The sequence below is a fragment of the Anopheles marshallii genome, chromosome 2 (assembly GCF_943734725.1).
Source record: "Anopheles marshallii chromosome 2, idAnoMarsDA_429_01, whole genome shotgun sequence".
Taxonomy (NCBI): Eukaryota; Metazoa; Arthropoda; class Insecta; order Diptera; family Culicidae; genus Anopheles; species Anopheles marshallii.
Genome location: NC_071326.1, coordinates 7122264 through 7146425, shown reverse-complemented (window position 1 = coordinate 7146425; position 24162 = coordinate 7122264). Strand labels below are relative to the sequence as shown.

The 24162-nt window shown below is 45.6% G+C and overlaps 4 protein-coding genes across 4 annotated transcripts; 1 reads left to right on the top strand and 3 right to left on the bottom strand.

Annotated features, from left to right (window-relative positions):
• LOC128709845 (uncharacterized) lies at positions 1 to 7174 on the top strand. The gene is made up of 3 exons (XM_053804868.1): positions 1 to 26; positions 5981 to 6031; positions 6109 to 7174. The coding sequence occupies exons 1-3, from the start codon at positions 1 to 3 to the stop codon at positions 7172 to 7174; spliced, it is 1143 nt and encodes a 380-aa protein (XP_053660843.1).
• Positions 7175 to 10047: 2873 nt separating this feature from the next.
• Positions 10048 to 16668, bottom strand: LOC128707446 (uncharacterized). The gene is made up of 2 exons (XM_053802398.1): positions 16476 to 16668; positions 10048 to 10394 (listed from the first exon to the last, which is right to left on the bottom strand). Exons 1-2 carry the CDS (start codon positions 16666 to 16668, stop codon positions 10048 to 10050), a joined length of 540 nt encoding a protein of 179 aa, XP_053658373.1.
• A 1797-nt stretch (positions 16669 to 18465) lies between these two features.
• LOC128709838 (myogenesis-regulating glycosidase) lies at positions 18466 to 20479 on the bottom strand. Its single transcript, XM_053804862.1, has 2 exons — positions 18721 to 20479; positions 18466 to 18653 (listed from the first exon to the last, which is right to left on the bottom strand). The coding sequence occupies exons 1-2, from the start codon at positions 20477 to 20479 to the stop codon at positions 18466 to 18468; spliced, it is 1947 nt and encodes a 648-aa protein (XP_053660837.1).
• A 663-nt stretch (positions 20480 to 21142) lies between these two features.
• LOC128708930 (centrosomal protein of 120 kDa-like) lies at positions 21143 to 23906 on the bottom strand. Its single transcript, XM_053803911.1, has 2 exons — positions 23834 to 23906; positions 21143 to 23763 (listed from the first exon to the last, which is right to left on the bottom strand). Exons 1-2 carry the CDS (start codon positions 23904 to 23906, stop codon positions 21143 to 21145), a joined length of 2694 nt encoding a protein of 897 aa, XP_053659886.1.
• Between the last annotated feature and the right edge of the window lie 256 nt (positions 23907 to 24162).

Sequence of the window (24162 nt, the reverse complement as noted above, 5' to 3'; positions counted from 1 at the left end):
ATGACGTCATTCGTATCCTCGCCAAGGTAATTGGTTAGTTGGTGTTTAAAAATTGCATACTTCTAGGCGTATAACCGAACTGTCATCTATCGACTTAATTATGTTGTCTAACGTTAACGTTGCGTTACGTTCGAACATATGATCTTAGTAGCCTGTGAAATCCATTCCCCCACCGCGTGAAGGTCCAGAAAACTTGATTCCTGTGTGGTATCGTGGCAATACCCCGACGAACAAGAAGTTATGTTGGGTTAAACTTTATTTAACACCACGGCCGCTTCGAATTAATTTGATTTGTCAAATGCATAACAGATCGTCAAACTACGTACAAAACATCCGCATGGACAGGATATCATACAAATCATAGTTGTGTGCAGAAAGCAAATCATTCCAGCTGTTTGCAAACGTCAGCATCACACACATCAAAGTAAACGATTCTGTTCCGCAGCAGGCTAGAACCGACGTCATTTCCAAAGCGAAGCCGTACGCCGTACGATCGCCAGATATAGGGCCCAATTAAAAAAGGTTTCCCATTTTCCTTAATGACTGTACGGGGAATTAATTTTACTCTCGCGTAATGTTTACCATTCGTCTGTTAACAAGATACGCCGGATATGGCTTCATTACCGGTAATCGCACAGTAGCGTAGCATGCTTATTTGGTGTTATACACTGGAAACCTCGCGGTACACCCGAACCGAACCGACATCTTAATATTACGCTTACCAATTAACCAAACAAAAAATAAAACCAGTACCGCGGAAAGTTGTTTGCGGGTGGTTGGTAAATTATCGAAGAAAAATGACCATCGTCATCCACACTCCAGTTGGTACCGGCGACCATTGGCATCCGATCAACGCACGGTCCATCGTTCTCGGGTGGTCAAACAGCGTTCATTAAATTTAAATTCATGTACCGTTACCGTCACCGTGCGCCTTTTTCCGTGCCCTAAACGATCATCATGTGAGACCTTCCCTGCGTCCCTTGCACCGATCACTATTAGCGTGCCGGCCCATAGCCGAATGCCTCGAAGTGTCGTGTGTGCTCATTAGTGCAAAACATATTTACTGTAGCGCGATGTCATGACGGGAGTTTCTTGTTTTTCTATTGCCGCTCAGTACACGGCTCTTATCCTCCCGGTGGGCGACAGGTTGCGCCGAAGGTTCCTCCCATGCAACCTAACGATGAAGTGATCTGGCAGTGATCGTAATGTCGAGGAAAAAAGAAGTGCATACGCCGTATGCTAAGCCATATTTTCGTTTCCATCCCGCACGATACTTGGTAGAAGGTGTACAAGCATGAAGGAAAAGAAATCCCCTCACTGAGAACTTGCACGGTGTGTCGCACGCCTCATCTCCCTGGCATGGCAAAACATGGGAAATGGGAATGGACGGAATGTGGCTGCGTGAAGATTGATTGCACATTCTCAAAAACGCATTAGTTACGATCATTTACACAGTTCGATGACCGCGGCAAACCATCGGGGGTGGTCAGAATATGGTTCACATTTGATTAAGCTGAATAGATGTGAGTGTATGCGTTTTTTAATTTGTGTTTAGACATTTGTTCACGGAAATCTAGGGAAAGATTTACGATTAATTGTGGCACGTATGAGTAAGAAGAGGACATAGATAAAGTGTGTTGAGAAGATATTTGTGGAACCGATAGCTTTGGAAATGGAAGGCAAAAAATCCTTGAGGTTGATCAAGAGATGTTTCTGTGGTTTGTCCAGATGACTTGGGTAGTATTAGGGCACTTTTGAGACTTCCAGTTCTCGGTGAAGCTTTGCTGAGCAAGACATTGGTCCCATACAAGTCCCCACTACAGTCATGATGTCTAAGTTCTCGCTAAAGACACAACTCTCTCAACAAACGTCAAAGGTCGTTTATATCAGGCATTTATATCGACATCTACGCGAATAGAGTGTCTTTTTAATATAATGATTTATCACGTACACCACTCAACATGACCTTCGGTCCGCCTGTAATAAAATTAATCTAAGATAAGTTGGTAAAACCCAAGACTATCCGCAATGTAGTAGGCTGAAGGCTGGGTTTACTGATGAACGTTTTGAGGTTGAGGTTTTAAGAATGTCAGACATTCATCAAACCATCACATCAACACCGGTGACTGTTGAACTTTGGTGTTGGTGAGCTACTCACCTACAGCCTACTGTTGAGAACTAAGACCGATCTGAAAACTTTCATTTTCGTCAATGTCCGAGAACTTAAACTTGGCGCTGCGCCTCATGTTCCCGTGAAGATCCTCAGATTTTCGTTTTAATTCAAACCACTTCTTCGGGCACTTTTAAGTCACAATGATCCGATTTTATCGTTTTAACGCCTCCGACACGGTCCTCAGACCCGGAAATACTGTAAGGAATGTTATTCGTTTTCGTATGTTTGCACGCTAAAAGCTTTGATCTCAACAATTCTAAGATCTTCACTGAAGTTCTGCCTGCTGAGATCCCTTCTCGGGTCTTGGGTTTTGCTGCCACCTGTTTCTAAATTCCGAAAATTGGAATGTTAACTCTCGCCGGCCCACCCTTAAGTGCAACATGTTCCTGTCCTGTCAATGTCCTCTTGCTTTCTTCCTGCTTTCCCTGTCTTATGCACGTTCCCTGAGGTACGCTCACTCGACACTTCTGACCCCGTTTTGTTAATTAAGTTCATATGCCCGCTCGTTGTTTCGCAGGCGCCCGCTGCTCGCGCAAGGAGCTCCGCTCAACCAAGGAAGGCGAATGCAAACTATCCAAGCGACCATGATCATCGCACCTGATCATGTTACAGCGATCATCCTGGTGGGAGTGGTATATCCTAAAATTAGCCATGTACCATCTTGCCCATTCCGCATGGGTCGGTCGGAAGAGGGAACCAGCAAAAAAGGTGAGGAAAAGAGCCGAACACACCTACACGCGGACAGGCGGAACCAACTCCCCGGAGTCCATCAATCATTCTCCGCAACATTTTTTGCCCGCTTCACTTCCATTTCTCCGTTGCGCACCACTACCATGCCAATTCGTCCGCCCCGGTCCACCACCCTGGTGTTACGGGAAGACATTTCTCATCTACATTGTTGAAACTCGTTTCCCAGTCAGCGATGGGGGGTGGTGGTGAGTTTTTGGCTACATCTTCCCGTCAGTTGTCGTCAGCGCAGTATACACGAATTTTCGGTGAAATATGCTTAATGACATGGGCCGGCCGGGCGTTGGCGTAACATCGTCCGCCGGTTTGGACCGCACACGGGCCGGCACGGCAGCATGGTCGTGTTCTCGCATCGATCGCAAATTACAAATGGTCACTTATCAATGTGAAATGCCGTGCGGTAAAACATGGACACGCGTGTGACATCAACACACACACGGCGGCAATACTTGTTGAATGAAATCGTTTCGGTGCTATCGGCAGTTGTTTGCATTTGTCACAGAAGGACCGACGGTTTGGTTACATTTTCCGTTGCCGTTTGCTTTTTTGTTCGTGCAGAAGTGAAGTGAAAACTTGATCTTGTTTTTCAAAATGCTTTATGTGGATCGTTTTAAAAATAGTCTCCATGTATTGTCTTGTTTTATAACATAGCAGTAAGGAATATTAGTACAGCACTTAATTCGACATTTCGATAATTTTAGTCGATCTAGACTGGTGATCTTTTTAGATGAAAGACCTTATTAAACAACGTTCCTCAGTATATGTCTCCTTTTCTCTTTGACTTCACGGTTTTTAAGTCATCTCTCTCTCTCGTTGGCCTCAACATGGCCCGGTCAACAATTATTCTCCAGTATACTCGGTCCCTGGCTGCAGCTTCCCATCTATAAAGACTTTCGATTTCCGACGGGGTTTGCTTCACCTGATCCAGCCAACGAGCTCGAACTGGGAGTCGCTGTCGAACACTTTCTTGGTGGACCATTAGACCCAATCCTCATAGCCATCGTATCCTGCCGGCCTTCTCCACCGTCAAGATGTCCGGTTTGTCGTACAGCTCAGCAAGCTCGTGGTTCATCCTCCTCCTCCACACTCCATGGTCGAACACACCGCCAAAGATGGTCCAGAGAATGCGTCACTCAAACAAGCTAAGAGCATTTTCATCCTCCGCTCTGATGGCCCAGTGTTGGTGTCCATAGAGGATCAAAGTAACAATCGTCCCAAAATATCAGAATTCCTCTACCACCTCGAAGTTGTCGCCGTCGACTGATACGCTGCCTCCCAATTGGGGCCTATCACGGGCTGAACCTCCGGCAAGCAGTTATTTCGTCGCATTGATTCTCAATCCAATTCTTCCGTTTGTGTCTGGTGTACGCCTTACACACCTTCACTGTCCTCTTGCCAATGATGTCAATGTCATCTGGCATATCCGGTGCCACGGATGTCTAGCCCCAAGCATGGTGTAATACGCGTTAAAATCTAATTAAATATCTTCCAAGGCGATATTTAAGAGCACACAGGTTCGTCCCCTTGCCTAAAACCACTGTGAGATTCGAACAATTCCGACAACATATTCGATACACTCACCTTGCACTGCACCCTGTTCCTGGTGGCCTCTAACGGATCAACTGATCAAGACTGATGAATTCCTCTCCGGGACACTCCAGAATCGACGCCGGATCTACTCCGGAGGTGTTCCAAAATTCCCCCAGACATATTCGACTTCGTATTCAATGCTGGAACTCGGAATTCGACTTCGATTGAGATCCCAAATTTGATTCTGCTCCAAACTCTGACTCCACTCCGGATTTCCTATCCTTGGTACGAACCTAAAAACCGTAATGAAAAGCTCTGTATGATTCAATCAATCACTTTCCGTTTTGGATCTCAGCTCAACGCAGTATAACCGAAAGCGCTGAGGAGTTCATAGTTCAGTGTACAATAGTAAGAGTCATTCAATTCTGGTTGACTTTTGACCCGGTCTTGCATAGGCGCGAACACTTACACTTCACACAAAAATCACCTTCAGCATTGACTTTGTCCCAACCGCTGGCCCAACCATGCCCACTGTGCAATGTCGTACCGCGTAACATTCAAATCGACGTTTCGGAAACATTTAATTACACTCGCCGGTGGGTTGAAAAAATGCCCGGAAAACCTTACTTACGCCAGCCGTACGAAGCTGCCGCCAACGGCGTGTAGCGCATTAGAACAATCCATAAAACAAAAAAATGACCCCCCCCTGGTGTGCGGCTGGAGTACGCTGTCTATCTGTTGCTTCACGTTGGACGTTCTCCTCCATCATTATTCCCGATCGGGGCCCAGTTCAAAGACACGGCATCGGTTCGAAGCGTATGCCAAAGCCCAACAGACAATCCCTTCCCAGATCGGCTGAGACGGCTGAAGCCGTGTTTTGCCTTTGCAATGGCAAAAATCGTGATTGCAGGCTGCATTCTAGACCGCGCGGAGGGCTCTATTGCACGCTAGCAAAGTGGGGCCCGACTTGTGCCAAATCGCTCACGAACAATCGCCACCAACAGCTGCCACCCAGGGGGAGCTTGTCGTTTGTTGGTGCCAGATGGGAAACAAAATGCTTCACTCTCTAACTCTAAGCGCTGGTTGGAGATCGGCACTGGTGGGGATTGCCGCTGGCGTGCGACGATATGGCGTGTCTAGCCGCTGGAGCTAGTCGGGGTCTGGGTTCGTTGCAGTGGGCCCGCGTGGGTCAGGTGTTCGGTCGCTCGCTGGAATGGTGTTCATGATCAACTCGCACCCGGGTGCCGTAAGTCTCGCAGCTTTAGCTGCTGCGATCGGATGTGTGTGCATGTGTGTGCGTGTGTGCGCTTTAGCCTTAGTTTGGTAGGACGCGACCGTCAAACAGGGTAGAATGCAGTAGAATGCATCCATCACACGGGCCCATCGCTTCCGGATGCTCAATAAGGCATCTTTAATCGAAGATATGATGCGGACGCCGTGCGGTGGCTGTACAGTCGCGTGGAATTACGATAGTCGATCCTCGGTGCGGAAACGAACAACGTGCGCGTGCTAACGATCGAATGTTGCAAGAAGCTCCCCAATCGGTACGATGTCCACATCTCTGGCGGTGTTGTGTTTAGTGTGAGTGGCACGTTTTCTTTGGCACTTTGGCTTCCAGCACTTGTTCTAATGATCTTTTCTTGTTGTATTACTTGTAGTGCGTGTGCGAGTGTAACGTTCCAGACAGGCGCACGGGTCAGTGCAGCCGTCGTGCGGCAGTACACCTGCGACAGTTACTTCCAATCCTGGTGCCAACTTCACAATGCCACAGTCCACATGGACACCGATGTCCAGGCGAGCGTATTCCCCCGCGTCCGCCAGCTAGGCTTCATCTACGGCTCGATCGGGAACTTTTCGCACATCTTCAATAATCAACTGTTCAAAGCGGGAGTTCTGCGCGTGTTTGCCCGCGGAACTCGCGTCACACATCTCACCATGCCCAGCACCATCGAGCAGCTCTATCTGCGTGACAATGGATTGCAAGCGATAGAGATAGAACCGAGGACACGTTACGCGCTACGCTACCTGAGGCTGCAGATGAATAAACTACGGTCTGTCGCACGGTTCGAACATCTCACCCAGCTGCTCGAGCTAAATCTGTGTGACAATCTGATCGAAGATATAGCGCTGGACACGTTCGCCACCATGCCGAACCTGCGCCAACTAATACTGTGCGGGAACCATATAAAGACGTTCGGATCCGCGACGGCGGGTGTCGTTCTGCTGCCATCGCTCACCCACCTAGATCTCGCCGGTAATTTCCTCACGAGGCTTCCCCTCGAACGGTGGCAATTGCCACAGCTGATTAACCTGAGCGTGCGAGACAATCTGCTTACCGTGCTGGACAGTAGCCTGATCGTGCGGCGGTTCCCTGTGCTGCGCATACTGGACGCATCAGCGAACGCGCTCGATTGCCACTCGTACCACCAGGCCCTGCACACGTTCGTCAATCGTTCCGTGGTGCATCTGATCGATCGGCGCATGTGCAGCGTGGACGATGCGATCGTGCTGGACGTGGAGGACGCGCGGCGTACCAAAGGTCTCAAACCGGAGGAGGGTAACGCCATCATGGAGGTGCGACATCTCAAGGAACGGGTCTTCCTGCAGCAGCGCACCATTCAGCAGCAGCGGATGGAAATCGAGCAGCTGCGTGCCAACCTGACAACGTTGATGGAGCAGTTCGATCTGGTCGCTGGACCGGCAAGGGCACTGGATCCATTTTAATAATCCCCGGTGGCCATGAGTATCCTCGCACTTGTTCGCTTGCTTCCTCAGAATGCGGCCACAAATTGTACCGTCCCGAAAAGACACAATGAAAATTTTTGCTAAGTTTCTTTCAAAAACACCTCCAAAGTACGTTCATCGTGTCGCTGAAGTGGCCGTCAAAGAACCGCTCTGTGCACCGCGCTGTGGGGAAAACATTTCCAAACGATATTAACCTCGCTTAAATTCAAAGACATTACCCTTCAAATGTGTCCCTACAATTTACAAGCAATCGTACTTCACGCGTAACCTCCAAAGTAACACACTGTTAGTAAAATAATTCCACTAGATGGCGCGCACAGTCGGCTCGCAGCAAGATCGCTCGGTTGGTTCGGGTGTTAAAAATGTTGCTCCTTTTTTTTTGTTAACGGCCAATTGTGAGACATTCCAATTTCTCATCAACTCAGACGTGTGTCGATCGGGTTTGTTGTTTTTTTCCCCACACCACCGCGAAGGAATGGCAAAGTCAGTCAACGTGTGGCCCACGGTATGTCACGGTTGATCTTCACGCGATGTCATTCGTCTGTTCGGCTGCATTCTGCGTTAATTAATGGGCTTTAAACGGTAAAGTCACCACACCGGTTGCTGCCCCGATTGCTTGCCGCCGTTTGCCCGACTCACGGCGCGCCATCGGTGAGAGATGGGAAGTGACCCTGTTGCAGTTGGTGTGTTTGTCACAAAGAGCGTTCGCTACAACGTGGGTGCTGCAACGGCGCGTGGTGGACTACAATCGTGCCGTGCCAGTGACCAACGGCTAAACTCTCACAAACAGTAATCATTTTATTGCTTTTTTGTTTGCTTTTTACTCCACTGTTGCGGGATGCTTTTCTTTTGTTTGGCAAAACAAACGCGATTGCCGGAATTGTTTAGAAACGTTTAATTATTCAACAAATTGCAAACGTAACCATCAATTGAAGGCAAACGTTTGGATTAGCTCTTTCTGTCCCGCTGTTAGATTATGCAAATGTAACTTTGTTTTTTACCTTCACCTTCTTTCATATTGTGCCAAAAGTTATGAATTTAATTATTATAATGCATTTAAACCCATATTTATTCCACTAAGCTACCCAACGTTTTGCACTCAACGTCTTAGAGATTACTTCATAGACACTTCTATTCCCATGACATAACTTTTTTGTCCGTAAACTCGTCTAGAGAGTGTATAAAAATAGGTAAAAAAGATACAATAATAAATATAGAATTACGTTTTGTTTACATGTTTTTTTTTCTATTTTATTATCAAAATATTCCTTTTAACATTTTAAGAACATAATGAATCAGTTCTGCATTGTTTGTAACTTCGCGCAAACAGCCTCGGTGGTAGTCTCAATGGAATTTTGCTTTTCATCCTCGCCTCGTTTTTGCTGCCCTTTGACTTTGCTCACAGTTATGCAATAAAAAGAATTTGACCTGCTACCTATCTGCCTTTGCATCTAGCGACACCGCAATGCGAGGTATGTTGTGACGTTCCAATTCGGTGTGGTACGCCGAGTGAGCTAAACGACATTTGCAGGTTATACACAATTTACGGTTGTGATCCAACGCGACACTTTCGATTTCGGTCGGCCATCTGACATTCGAGATGGCATCACGCACGATCGTCGTACGCGCAAATGTTTACTGCATTAATCTTTCTCGCCAACGAGCAAACCAACGATCGTGTGGTGCCTTCTGGTTTGTGGTTCGCCCTATCGTTCCCTGTGACCCTGCGCACCGAGATGAGAATCACCAGAGGAAGAGCTTACCGAAAATGAGCCGAATGATTAATGTAGGATATCAATGTACAGCTTCCACTGCTACTCACTGTCGCTAGAGTTGTCAGGGAATGTCGTTCGCTTCTGGTGCTCCGAACATCCGATTGGGTTTGGAGAGTAAGACATCTTATCGCCGCTGGATAGGTGGATAGGTAAATTGAAGCAACAGCCTGTTACCGCCTGCTTCGATTGTCTATGACGACACTTTTCCATTAACGGCGTATTCTTTTATCTTGCTAGCAGCATCTTTATGGGGGTGTCTTATTTTTTGTGATCGTAAACCATAAGTATGTCGCGGAACCATTTGGCTGGAATCGTCTCAACGTCGCGAAGCATTTGTGCAGACCATTAATTATCGGCTGAAGTGTTCGCATTTCTGGTGCGGTGGACATATAGTTCGCTTGAATTGGGTCGTTCTCTTTGGATGATTCTCACTTAGCGCATGGAGTTGGGATAAAGGTTAACTTCATTTATGTTCATTCAATATTTCTAATTTTTTCACGGTTTTTGAGAATAAAGTACGACTTTTATTACTCAGCCTCGTTACCTCCTTACGCCTTCTATCATCATGTCTTCAATTCACAATAAATGCATATGAATCTATGTTTTAATTAATGCCTGGTTCCAGTTATCCCATCCCACCAACATTTCCGTTCCAATGTCATGCCAATTGCATGTTCATTCTATAAATACAGCTGTTGTTGACAAAAAGAAGTAATTCAAAACAACAAACTCCATGCCTTGTACAACACTTAAAGCATAACAATGTCAAATAACATAACGAGAGATAACGATTGTTCTGTCAAATGTGACATAAAAGGGTAAATAATCTATTAACTTAGCTTTAAGGTAACAAAACATCTCAAAACATGGTTTCCCTTTTAGGTCAACTAACTGTAACGCTTCAACATTGCAACCAACAGTCCTAATCTAATGTCTTAAAATATTGAGCTGGTGTCTATTAAAAAACAAAAATACAGCCGAAACTTATACATACGAACGCATTTTATAGCTGCTTATGTTTCCTTACTTTTAAGCACTGTTCGTTGCGGACTACCGGTAAATCGCAACGATGTTACGCTACTCTTTTTTAGTGTCAGAATCCGGCGGTGGAATTGCATTTTGAAACGGTGGAATGGCCTGCTTGTCGTGGATCTTTCCCAGGAACACCGGTACGGTAATGTTGGCAGCAGGTTGGCGTCTTGTTATCTCCCAAACGTACGTCTTGCGTTTCACGAGCGTTGGTATGTAGTCCTCCTGTGGTTGGTGTGGGACCGTCTCGTCCTCGTCGGCATGCGTTACGTTGATACGGTCGAAATGGATCTCGAAGTCCTTGCCGACCACTCGGAAGCCAACCGGCGTTGGGACGACGTGTGTCGAACGATCCATGTGAAGCACGTCCGTCATGTTGCGTATCTTGTCCATGTCTGTAATGAGTTACAAGAATCAGAACAATATGCATTAATCGGGACATCAACGACTAGTACTCAGCGGTGGTTCATGTATTGCAATATAATGATCGTAGAATACTGTAACTTGAAATTCATGAAGGCGCGTTGAAGTACTTACGGAGTATTGAGGAGTATTTCTTGGAAGTTAATAAGGAGCGGGGTAACAATTTGGACTTAATTTTGCCCTCTAAATTTAAGCCTGTTTCGAGGCATTGAACACATTATTCTTGGGAGGACCTTTTAACATCTTCTCTTTTTTACTTGTCCGATATATAAATTGGCAGAAAGGGCAAATAAACACGTGTTATGGCAAACCGGCAGTATCGCTATTATTCTTTCTATAATGCTAAATAATCCAACGCGTGAACCCATTTGCTAATGCGCATGCAGCCTGACGAAAAATATGATTAACGTCAATTATGCTTGTTTTGTGTCACTCAGCTGCCGCTTGATTGGGGAGGTGATGGTTTTGAACGCTACAGGTGCAATTTGTGAGCGGAAGGGTTTACCACCACTGTTGAACGACATTTGTGGGTTTGGTTTGGTGATTTGGATCGTAATTAACATGATGTATGGCATGTGTACTAATGCCAAGAGCACCGTCACAACGACTACTTTCCTTTTTTAATATAAAACAACTTGTGATATACTTTAAGAATTACTCCAAAAATGGTTGCTGATATTGACGATAATGCTTCAGTACAGTGGCTGATGTACGGAGGACTATGAAGATCGTTCTTCTGGTACTGATTTGTCGAAATTCTCTCTTCGCTTTCGTCGTCGGCACAAGATCTCAAGCACAGTTCATTGTTTTGTGTGTGTGCTCCGTTCGTTTTTTTTTAATAATTTGCATCGACCGCTGACATGATGCCAGCCAAGTTGATGTTCTCTGTCAACATTTTGCTCGTCTAATAGAAGAAGCACAAAAATCCATCAGAGAAAAATGTAGAAAAACGAAAAGGGACGACATCACGTCTAATTAAGCGACGTCTAGTGGGAAGTTGGTGCTTTGGGTTGGCGTCTCGCTTCATGTTCCTGCACCCGTCCCTCTCCGTAGCAAGATAAATTGTACTGAATGTACTGCCTGTTGCATGTACGATCACGACGGCATTCTTCGGTTCTCTTTCCGGCCGTCTTTTACGTTAGCGTTAAAAACTTTTTTTTCCCAAGCACACCTAAGAATATGTTACACGAACCTAAACAAACAACCACGGGCGACAAATTGTAATCGTGACTAGGAGACGCTGTAGCTTCAACGAAACATTCCCCAGTATTGCTCACAACACTGCAACGCTACTGGGTTGATTTATGTCAACCAGACGCGGATTAGCAGAGTGATTAAGGAGATTATTTAGATTATTTGAAGTAATTACCAAGCGTCATTTAGAAATTGACCGATAGGAGCGCTGAGCACACGGTACGAGTCAGTAAATCACTCTTACTGTCAACAGATACAATACACCGACTAATGTGCGTAGTCCAAGAATGAGAGTGTAGAATGTGTAATTTAAATAACAATTTTTGATGAAACAAAACTCTTACAGAATAGAAAAGTATTATTGTTTTATATCACTCTTTGAGAAAAAAAAAGATTCATAACAGATGAAGGTATTTAGGCGGTTTGCAAATAAATTGCTTGTTTTGAATTTTGAATTTTGCCGTTGAATTTTGAACACAAAAGCTTCAGAACTTGAAAGAAAAGAGGGTGAGAATTCAACTCACAATACTATTCACCTCATTAGCATATGGTGAGGCAATGTAACGTGTTCTCAATCAACTATATCCAATAAACCCACCGAATGACATGCAGCGCCATTTGTGTGATATATTGCAAAGCTTGTTCGAGCGGCGCTCTGTGCACTACCGTGCAGCTTCGCCGATGGTTCGTTAGTACCAGTGATGTCAAACTCTTTTCGACGCTTACATTTTTAAATTCAAATGTGAATTTGGGTTACACTGAAAGCATCTCCGACACGCGTAGTTCTGTTCTGTTCTGTGTTTACTATTCGTACAAGCTGATTACAATCAGTACAGACCCGCTTATCTTGTTGGTAGTCTCAGGCCGGCAAAGATTTTGGGAAATAATCCTGTCCCTTTCTGTTCTACTTACACTATGTAAGATGCTATTTTTATTATAATTCTTTCAGCTTCCATCTGCAGTAGAAAAGATTTTGTGTAATTTTTTAATCCTCAAACGAACAAACGACCTCCATATCATCACATCGTAATTGCGATGGTTGGACACGCATTACCTTTGCAAAATAACGATCCTTATCAAATTATTAACTATAAAACAATAGTAGTTATAATAATTGACACAACTCCAGAGAAATTCAATTCGAATCGGAGTTCAACAAACAGTACTTGACGGGATGTTCGTCGTTTAACAATGGTGGCGCATTCTTGATTGCTATCTTTCGATGTTCAATCCATGAACACGCGTCTAGGCAAGCAGCGCCATCTGTGAGATCATTCGCAAAGCAAGTTCGTACGCGTTCTTTCTCTATCTCTCTCTCTCTCCGTGTGTTCATGTTTGCGGCCCACAGGTATGGCAAATACAGCTATACGTACATAAATGCGTTATGATTCACGCGGCGAATGGAGGCTTAAACGTATGCACCGGCATCCAGCAATGCGATCATTTCAACTATGTTTACACGTGCGCGTTTGTATGCGTTCGCTGAGCGTAAACAAGCATGCTGTTTACAACAAACAATTCAAGGCAATCTTCGATTCCGCCCTTCCTTTCGAGACCAAGGGTACACAGCATCACTGGAATGGAGCATTAGATATGTAGCGCTCTAAAGGCAGAAAGAGAAAAAAGTGGAACATGTGGATGCTGCGATATGGGGTAGTAACATAAACAAATAAATGCTGTAGCTGGAATATTTTAATTCCGTACATGTGTACTCCCTAACCGAAAGTAGATTAAATAATGACACTGTACGCTTTACATATGTCACACGATTGTGGCAAAGATTGGCCACAATATTTGCACGACGTGAAGGTATCGAGATTCAGTTTTAAGGCACTTGAGCCAGCAAGTCAACAGCTGAATCGAGTCCAGTCTGCTACTGTTTGCCAAGCGAGAAACTACAGTACAGGAAGTTTGCAGTTTGCAAAAGCATTTGATGTGTGTAGTGGCAAACGGGGTAGTGGAATCTAGTGCAAACTTGTTTCAACTGCAAAAATGTGACAAGAATAATTATGCTCAGAGCCCGGCACGATAAGCGACAAAGATAAACAACCCGATTAAGACAATGCTTAACTGCCACGGATATACGAATCGCTGTATCATCATGCACATATAAACCATTGTACACAGTTTGTTGAAGGTGAAGCTGTCCGACTTTCCTAAAAGTTTCTTAAATGTTTCGTTTGATTTTATATTATGTAAAAAGAATAACTGATACTCCACTGGGCAGCTCGAATGCAAAACTCAACCACTGCTCTATCTAATTGACAATCAAACCTGCCAAAGCCGGAGAGTATGTTGACTTTTCCGTTTGGGTTGACCGCTAAAGTGTCGCAAACGTTATGATTATCTTTCGGATAGTACGCAAGCTACGCAGCAGTACAGTGAGAGGGTGAAGAGTGCAATTTTTAGTTTACAAATTACAATCGATTTTTAATCGTTCGTTGTTAATTGTACAGCACTAATACATATTTGTATTAAATCGTTCAAATCAAATGATCGTTCGTTTCCAACAGTCTATGGTTTTTTGTTTGATTTATTTTATCTCTTTCATAGCAATAATGCTTGACACATTTAGCTTCTACTACAGAGAATATAGCTTAAACATCTCGCTGATAAAGACCATTGTTGACCATGGAAAGGGGAAAAATAAACAAAACAAAATGACCAACTTTTTAACATTCCAAAAATAGCGAACGGCCCATTTTGATATTTTGCACAAAAAATGGATAAACTTTAAAAAAAACTCTAATTTGAATCAGCTGCCTACAGTGGTACAGTTGCATCGAAAGGTTCATTCATATTAGTTGATTGTGCATTTGTTGATTAAAATCAACCGTAGTACATTTGTTGTTTTGTTAAACAAAATGTGCTCACGCGACACGCGTTCAAAAAGTACAATACAATTTTACAACACAAACAAAACATTGTTGTAGACTGGACAGGCTATTAATACTTCGACAAATACAGCAGTCAAGATATTGAAGTAGAACCCACCTGACTGTGCACTACATTAATATATTTGTTTTGTTTAAACTCACTACCATTCGATTAAAGATCGCCAAATACCCATCCTCCGGACGGAGAAGTACACTTGATACGCAAAGATCGTTTTGTTCTGCCCAGTACGGAACCACACATCCTGCCGGTAGTCTCCGGCCGGCATGGATTTGGGAAAGAATTTATCCTCCAGCCAATAACTGATCGTGTAAGTTGTGTTCTAGAACAAAGGAAAAAGCGAACGAAATTTTAAATGTTGTACAAAGAAAGCTCCCTGCTTCAGTTAGCCTAAAGCATATTTACCCCATGTGGACAGTAGTACATAACATGCGGGACCGTTTCAAACATGATTGACATAAGATGGCGCGAAAAGATGTCGTCCGAAGGGTTGCGAAAATAGGCACAAACTTCCGTGTTTAACGTGATTGGAAATGCCTGATAGTCGTTCAGTCGGTAGTATGTTTTAACCTGAAAGTTTACCGTGTTCAACACCATCGGTACGTGCAGTGTATAGTTGAAGAACGGTGGCTTGTTGCGCCGCAGGATGGTTTTGCACTGCAAAAGTTCTGACACTTCGTACGGTGTTTCCGTACAGATGAACCGTGTCACACGTACGGTAAAGGATTTTGTATCGTTCGTGAAAACGACCCGATTGGGATAGTACACCGGAACTGGCTTTTGGTTGCAGAAGACGACTTTCAACGTGCTGTGCACAATGATAATTAGTGTTAGCATCCGTATAAAGTAACTGACGACCTGTACACGTTTCATTTTTGGAAAAAATCAAGCAACTTTTTATTTCACGTGCGCTATGTTAACGATTAAACACACACTGGTCATGGTGGTTTCATTTCTTCCAAATATATACACTGGGAAAGAGTAATCACTTGATAAACGTATTAAAAAGAGTACACAAAATTTAAAAAAACATCTCGTCTAGCCTAGCGATCCTTATCAAACTATTAACGGTCTTGCTAAATATGGCGTCATGAACGAGCACGCATGTTTCGTAAATAGAGTTAATATCTTGATTCTAATTATATGCGTTAATTACATTCCAACATGGATTTCAGGTTATTCGTCAGATATGTTTAAAACTAATACTCTAATAATGTAAAATTAACTTTTATTTTTGGACTATGCTCGATTCAACGGTCAATTTAGATCCAACAGAGGGCTTCCCAAGTTTGATCAAAGAGGGCGCTAAACACATCAATCGAACGACGCAACCAACAGTGGAAGATTCCCGCTGAAAAGAGAACTCAAAAAGACGAACCCTGCAAATGAGGTCGTGAGTTATACACTTCCATTTTAGAACGCGATCCCGCGCATCCCGGAACTAGCTGGTCAATATCTTTAAATCATTTTTCGAACCATTTTATGTAAACCAAAGCCAATGAATAAAGAGTACAGTGGCAGAGGTACACGTCCATGGACATAATTATTCGCGCACTAACTTGCCCTTTTTCGACCCGCGCAAACCTTTCTGGTTAAGTGTGTCATTTAGTAATCAATTAGCACACCATCGATTGACGTGTGCGCGGTGCTGGAGGGAATGGCGAATAACTCAATAAACCGAACGTCTCAATATGGCAAACACTACCGTGGTATCGCATGTGTATGATTATTAGTGCCTCCGGCGGTCACATCGTTCGTGGTGGTGGCAGTTTCGATTACGTTGAAGTTGATTCCGATCGATAAGTGAGCATCCGTGTCTGTAGGAGGGGACACAGTGCGCGAGTTTCGGTCTAGGTCACGAAACTGCACAATCTTATCTAGCGGGTAGTGTGTGAAACAACTTCAGCACACCCATCAACCAAGGGGTGGCCTGATGATGCCTGCACTGGACAAAACAAACTTACCCCGTACAATGTAGTACCAGTAGTTTGTGGTACCGTTCGGCATGGTGCGTGTTGCGCCGCGATCCTTGATGGTACTCCACATCTGCGACTGTTCGGTGTGTAGAATAATTGCGTACGAAAGAAACACGGCTACAACCACGAAGAATAGCAGAAGGGCATAGACCAGCAGCTGTCCGGCTACGTTATTCGCCATGCTGCTATGATTCACTTCACACAATAATGCACTTCTCTCTGCAGTAGATGGCCAAAACCCTCTGTGGGAGAAGGTTTTTGAGCCGCGCAACTTAGGAAGACTTGCCTAGTTTAAACTGGATTTCGGCGCAAACGTACGGATATTGACCCCTAAACCCACGGACCCCGTACTTTTCGGGCGAATTTGCAGATTGTTTGTTTAAAATGTTTGTTTCTGTGCTCTTTTCTTTGTTTTTGCCTGCTGTTGACTTTACCCACTCACTCTCACGGTTTTACTTTGTTTTAAAGCAGCAATTTATTTGAATGCATTGTGCAGATCGTTCGAAGATCGGTAGTGACCAGTTTGCTCAGGTACGGTCTATTCTATGCATACACACAAACACAATCCCCACACTCACATAATAGTGCACGATCGCACGCGGGTTTGAAGACGAATGAACGAAACAACACACTGTACACTCGCCTACTGTGACCGAATCGCATCTGAAGCCCGCAACCGTCGCTTGACGAATGTTGTTTTCCTCCACGAAAACACGCGCACACACTGTGGTGGAATATCTGCGCAGATGCTGCCTGCTTGCGGCTAGCAGACCGCACACACACACACATACACAAATACGAGCAGCGGTGTGGGTCACCGGTTTTTTTTTTTATACTTTTGCGTATCGAACGATAAACCTCGCGGGCAACACGCACACACACCGCATGCCGGATAAAAACAAACCCCACCGCAAGAGTGTGTAACCCCGGCAACATCGGTTACAACACGCGGAACTGATGAATACTTGAGTAATGGTGGTGTTGGAGGAAGGTGGTGATGTAGTGGGTGATTTCATCCGGTCGTTATGAGCTCTTCACTGTGGCCACACTTGCGTGCAGGTCGAGATGTAGTGTATGTGTGTGATAGGTATGTTTTTAGCGCAAGTTGACTGGTGACTGGGCTTTATGCGATCTCCACGCCATTTCGATGGATTGTCCAACGCAATGGGAAGACTAAAACGAGGAAAAGGATGACGTGTAGTGTGGCAACGTGTGGCCATAGAAGGGAGAAACGTTTGAAACAATGTACGCACTTCATAAATGCGAATGGTGCTGTTTGACCGAGATTTGGTGACCGATCGAAGCGATGCCTCGAGTGGTGGGAGACAAACATTCAACGACCTTCGGAGCGTGCCCCTTTTTGGGGCACTGGAATGTTTAAGCCTGCTGGGAGAAACGTGTATCGGCTTGATTATGAGGTTGTGTAACAAATATCTAAAGATGGTTAAAAATTGACGGTTTTCCTAGACTGTAAGGAAAGGTGAAAGTAGTTTAATCGACCTGAGTCCTTGGTAATGGTAGAAGAAGTTCTCACGTGTGACTGTTAAGTTTGAATTGGGCAACTTAAGCTACTAAATGTTTGCTCTTAGGAGATAGACAATGTACTCTTCAAGCTAACGCCATCCATGACTCCAACCAACGCATTCCAGATCCTAACATACGCTGATGGCATTGATTTACGGTTATGTAGTGGACACCTACCGTTGAGGTGTCCACCAAAAAACACAGATGAAAGATTGGCAGACTCGATGGAACGCGATTAAGAGAACACCTCCAGGAGCCCAAGAAAAGTAAGTAGTAACAACAACCGATTTGCAATTTATTGTCACTAAAAGAAATCAGAAAAGATCAGACGATCACACAACACTAACGATTTAGTTTCCTTTCAGATATTCACTTCAACCGTTGGAACCCAGTTAGATGCGATTGTTTGGGAACCATGTAGAACCCTCCAGGCTACAGGGCAGGCCACAGTGAGCTATACTGTGCGGGTGAAGTACGGTACCATTGACAGGGGAACCGAATAGTTTCGTAACCATTTTGGTCCGGTGTGCTTAGCGCCGGTGTTACCATCTGTCCAGGAACCAGTCGGCAGGTAGATGTCACGGACCCGTGCATTATTCACTATTACCGGTGCCGCAATTATGTCATCACCGAGCAGATATTCTAGAGGGGAAGAGGAGAGAAACCGCAATGTAGTCGCAATTGGGTCCGGATACGTTACCACACTTACGGTCGTAAATTTGCTGGGCAGTGGGGTCGTCCGGAGCAATCCACCAGAGCGGGGGATTCACCGGTAACCCATCCGAGACGGCCAGTGCAAAACGCTGCATGATCACTGGTGCTATGCTGCGGTGCAGCTCGGTCATGGCAAGCGCAATGGTGACCGTTTCGCTGTCAAAATCCCACGGCACAAACGAAAACTGTATGCTCGGCATGAATACGTTCGCCTGCAGCCACCGGATAAACATTTCCTTCGTCGGTGGACTATCGTCGTAACCGTTGCCACCGACCATATCCGGCAGTACGAGCGGATAGCCGACCATGTTCATCTGCAGCAGCGTGGTGATGAGCGTCGGCAACCCATTGTTCCAGCCCCAGTTCGAATCTTTGTCGATCATGCGCACAAACACGGGCAGATCCTGCGTACCGAGAGCGGACCGCACCTCGACCAGATCGCCGAACGTTGCCACCGTACGTAGGTAGTCGCCGACAATTTGGCTTGGTCGACGGCCGGCCGGCCCATTTAGCACGGGGTCCGGTGGAGTCCAACTGCTCTCGCCGGCATCAAACTTGAAGCTGTCAATGCTGGACTCATCGAGGATGGCCTGCAACCGGTTGCTGAACCATTCGCGAACTTCCGCCTTAGTGAAATCGATATACGCCGCCTGACCGCGCACCGAGTTCCACCATTCGGTATCGGTGTTGCCCGAGTGATCGGCGACAAGATAGCCCCGCCTGCGGGCCTCAGAATACCACGGTTCGCAACCCTTGTTAATGAACGGATGAATCCAAAGCGTCGTCCGGGCGAAACCAAGCTCACGGATCGTGGTGATCGTGTTGAGAATGTCCGGGAACTTGGTGCGATTGAAGGTAAGCGCTCCATAGCACCATTCCCAATCATCGTCCAGTTCGTACTGGCCGCCGAATCCGTTGCCGATAATCTCACCGGCAAACTTGAGCACAACCTCGCTATTAATGTCACGCTTGTACCGGGCCCACGTTGACCAGATCGGTTCCGTTACCATCGATTCCGCTGGATGGCCGGATGGTTTTCCCAAGATGTGCCCAACGGCACTCATATGTGCCGCGCGGGCATTCGCACCCACACCGATCGTGTAGCGCACGTCGTAGCTTGGTTCGTACGTATCGTACGGCAAGACCGCTCGCGTCTCCAGACACATAAACCCCGGCTGACCATAGTTCTGATCGACGAACAACGGTGCCCATGGGTCGACGTACAGGAACGAACCGAGTGCATTGAGCCAGTAACGGTCACCGACCGCACTGTTGTTCGCCTCCTTCGATAGCATGCTGTAGCGGTCGAAGCGCAGCTTTTGCACCGGCCAGTACTGATGCTTTTGCTGGGGTCCACCGTACCATTGCGTGCTGAGCAGATTGGCACAGTCGACGATCATAACATTCGAGGGTACGGCATTTCTTATCACGGAAAACTGTGAGTAACTGGCGTCGTCTACTTCCTTTGCCAGTTCCAACACTGTCCCATCCGTAGCGACGTTCGTGAGCGTAAATCCGTCCGCTGTTTCGGTGTATTGGGCTGCCGGATCCAAATTAGAACTGAGACGGATCTGTTGCACCACCAGACCGGAGTTCGTGACGCGAAGTTCACGGGTTTTCAAATTAACGGTGACTACAGTTGATGAGCGGTCAAACGTTAAGCTGTGCTCGGTTTGTGCGACCACTCCACTGTACAGCAAAAAACTGGAGACGCAAAGCAGACACAAACTGCTCAGCAGCAGCCTTTGCGACATCTCGGCGATGAACTAATTCCGCACAGCAATACACCATAGGCACTTCACGACACTACTCTGTAACTGGGAAAATTGGGATCCATGCGGAGAATAACAGGCGCGTAAGTTCGGTGTCGTCCTTAAATACCTTTGACGACTGTGGAGAGTGTGGGTAAATATTTTCCTTCCGGCAGAAGATACCCCAATGATGATAGCCCGTTACAGCGAGAAGTTGACAGAGCCCTTGAAAGGTAATACTTTTCTTATCATACTAACTACCTTGCCATCGATTCTTGATAAAAGATGACATACACTCGTAAGGTGCCTTTCTAATAGGGTTTTCCGATACTTCCAACGAACCACTTTGTTTATTGCGCGAAATTTAGTTACAAAAATTTTCAGCTCTGTATAAAACAGTTCATGAACTGATATATAATGCTTACTGAAATTGTTCGAAAGATAATATTCACCACGTAAGCTGCCCATCATATTGTTACTCCTTAAAGTCATCGCTTGCAAGTTATGCAATGTTAAGCTTACTCCTCACAGTACTCCGTTTCAGAAATGCAATACACAGAAGGAATAAATATTTATTATCACATCTTCCCATAAAGGCACAATAATGGTTAATTACAACAAGGTCAGTCTTACGTTAAGGCTATCCCGAAACGGGCCGGCGACGCGTTAGTCGTCTGAATCCTTCGGGCAGTTGCAGATGCTACAACCATCTCCGGCACCCTGATGGGCACTGCTCCCTGCCATAGACATTTGACACACTGAACCGGTTGCATTTTTTCGTCTGGAAATTCGACTATCCTTTGCGGATGGTTGAAAGTATGGTGTACGAGCCATACTAACCTCCTGTTGCAGCTGATGCACTTTGCGAGTTTGCTTGGCCCATTGCTCCTTGTACTGTTGTTTCGATACGGTCAACTCTTCGAGCTGCTGTTGCAGCTGAACACATCTGGCACGCTCCTGCTCCAGTTCAATTCGTAATGCCCGGTTGCTGTCGACCAAATATTGCTGATCCGCGCTCAGCTGTATCTGTTGTTGCTGCAATTCTTTACCCTGCCGACGTGTTGTTTCGATCTGCGTTTCCGCTTCCTGCTCGAGCCTAATCGCCTTGGCGCGAATCTCTTCTAATTGTGCGCGAAACTGTTGTTCCATTTGTTTCACGCGCAACGTATCTTGTGGGACATTCGATTCGGTCTTCCGATGTGACTCCTCTAGGGCGGCAGCCAGGGCATCCACATGCGCTAAACGCTCTGCAAGCCGTTTTTCAGTCACCGTTTGCTGTTCCTTCCAACTTTGTGCCAGCGCTTGCAAATGCTTGTGTTCCTTCTCACGCAATTGTTCGCTAAACTGCTCACGCTGCTCTTGCATCCAAGCCTTTTGTTCTTCCAGCAGCTTATATGCGATCGTTTCATCAAATCCTTTCAGTTGCGTGCCGTGAAGTGATGGTCCTGCATTCAGGCAACCGTCTACCTTTTCCTGTATGACCGCAAGCTGGCAGTTGTAGTTTAAACCGACCTCTTTTAAATCGCAACTAACCGAAGCGATGGCCACATTTTCTCCACCCTCGTTAACCATCACCAAAACACCGGCCGGTTGCCGTTCCCGGGATCCAACAAGCAAACTTTCATTGTCCAGCCGCCCCAAGGCGTATGAACCGTGAGGACCGTTCAGTGTCAGCTTGGAAGGTTCACTGCTGATTGTATCCACCACTCGGTCGGGAAGTGCCGAAAACAGCAGCTCTAGCGTGACATCTCCAAACTCGATGCGATCCTCATGCACAGCAACATCGGGCAGTAACTCTAGCGTAATTTTCGTGAACGGCGTGTCCGCTTTCGGGTGTTGCAAAGCCAACTGCCACAGGCCGGGTGATGGCGAGGAGGTGAATTTTACCATGCCGACACGTACTAGAAAGGCAAAGGTGCGTCTAATATCGCGCAAATCTTGCTCGGATGTCATAAGAATAGCATCAATATTCACTTTTTTCTGTTCTTCTACACATTTTTCACGAGGGGATTGTGGCGTTGAGGGTTGACAAACCGCTGCTGAAGGTACCGCTTCATTCGATACTTGTTTCATTGCAGTTTCCTTGCTAGATTCTGGCTTGGATGCGTTTTGTTCAACAGTATGCTGTTTTTCTTCAAACTGTGGAGTTAAATTCTCTGTTCCAGTGGCGTCGGTCTGCGTTTCTATTGCATCTTTTAAAATAGGGCGATCATTGCCTAAGTATCGCAACGACAATTTGTACTTCAAGGATGGTATTATCTGTTTTTCCTGTAGCTTATCTTCCATTTGATAATTCGAGTGGGCGGCAAAAAACGGTACGTTCCGAACCATGTGCAATGTGTTGTTATTGGCAGCATAAACTGCCTTAAAGTCTTCCAGATGTTTGCTCTTCAGGAAACCAACGAAATCAACGGTCGCTTTTCCGATGGTTTTTCCGGTCTTGATCCTATCCGGATTGTTTGGTGTTTGACCACGGTCCAACAGCACCGAAATCAGAATCTTGAATCCGCTTTCAAAGTAGTCTGCTAACGCTTCAAGCGAGGTACGCAGATTGATTCTAATTTTCGCCTTAATGTTAAACACCGCGGAACCAGGTTTAACCCGCTCAGCCGTAGATACGTGATGCTCACCAAACAGTTCGTAGAGAAGACAAAAGGAATCGTTACCGGGACAAAGCTGCTCCAAATGTTGCGCACATTTAAGTTCGATTTCGAATACGAAAAGATCAGCTGCTTTATCGTAGCAACCTACTTGCAGCAAGCCGCGACCTTCCAACAGTTGTACGTTGCTTGGAAACCTTGTAGGGTTTGGTGCACTGATCTTCGATTCTTCATCGCCGCTTATCTCCGGTGTGGAAACATCGTCACGTATGGTGCATTGGTTCATATATTGGCATGTCGTCACCATGACCAATAAATTGATTTCCGGCTTCATACGACGCCACCGTTCATGTTCGATTCCAATTAGTCTGTACCATCGAGATTGCAGCGACTTGACCCGTGCCAGCGTTACGACTGGAACCGAGCGCAATGGAATGACGACACTTCCTATGAGACACCGAGCTCCTGTCGGCTGTATTTCAAAGCAATCCAACTTGATGGGAGAGTTCTTCGTTTTCATTAGCTTAAGAGAATAGCGATCGCACTGCCACACCAGTTTGGCGTTGAATGACGCGGTTCCCGATCCAGGGGTAACCGGCCGTCGACTGACCGCTTCGAACACTTGGCTATTTAAAGATGCGACTAACGCTATCTTTCTTCCCAGCTTTTCCTGTTGAAAGTGTATGCCTACGGTAAAAGCAAATGGTTCAGTTCCGATTCAAGATTAACTTTACAGTGATGCCCCGCACCTACTTACCATTTAAGATTTGCAGGAAAATGACCAACTCCGGTTGGTCATCTAATGGATGTAGCGTATCAGGTTGTTCCATGGTTTTTCACACAACTGCTCGTTATGAATCTTACTTTCAATTAGGCCAATTTTCCACTGGCAAAGTGTACTTAGATTAAAAACCATTTCATTTGTAACCGTTTTTACCCTTGTGTGCAGCGTAAGCGACGCGATGTAAACAAAGCAAGCCCTTAAATTTGACGGTATGGTCCGTTACTACCCAAATAACAAAAAAATTAATTGTTTTAGCTTTTGCATAATATGAAATATGGAGTACGTAAAAATCCAAAACTATT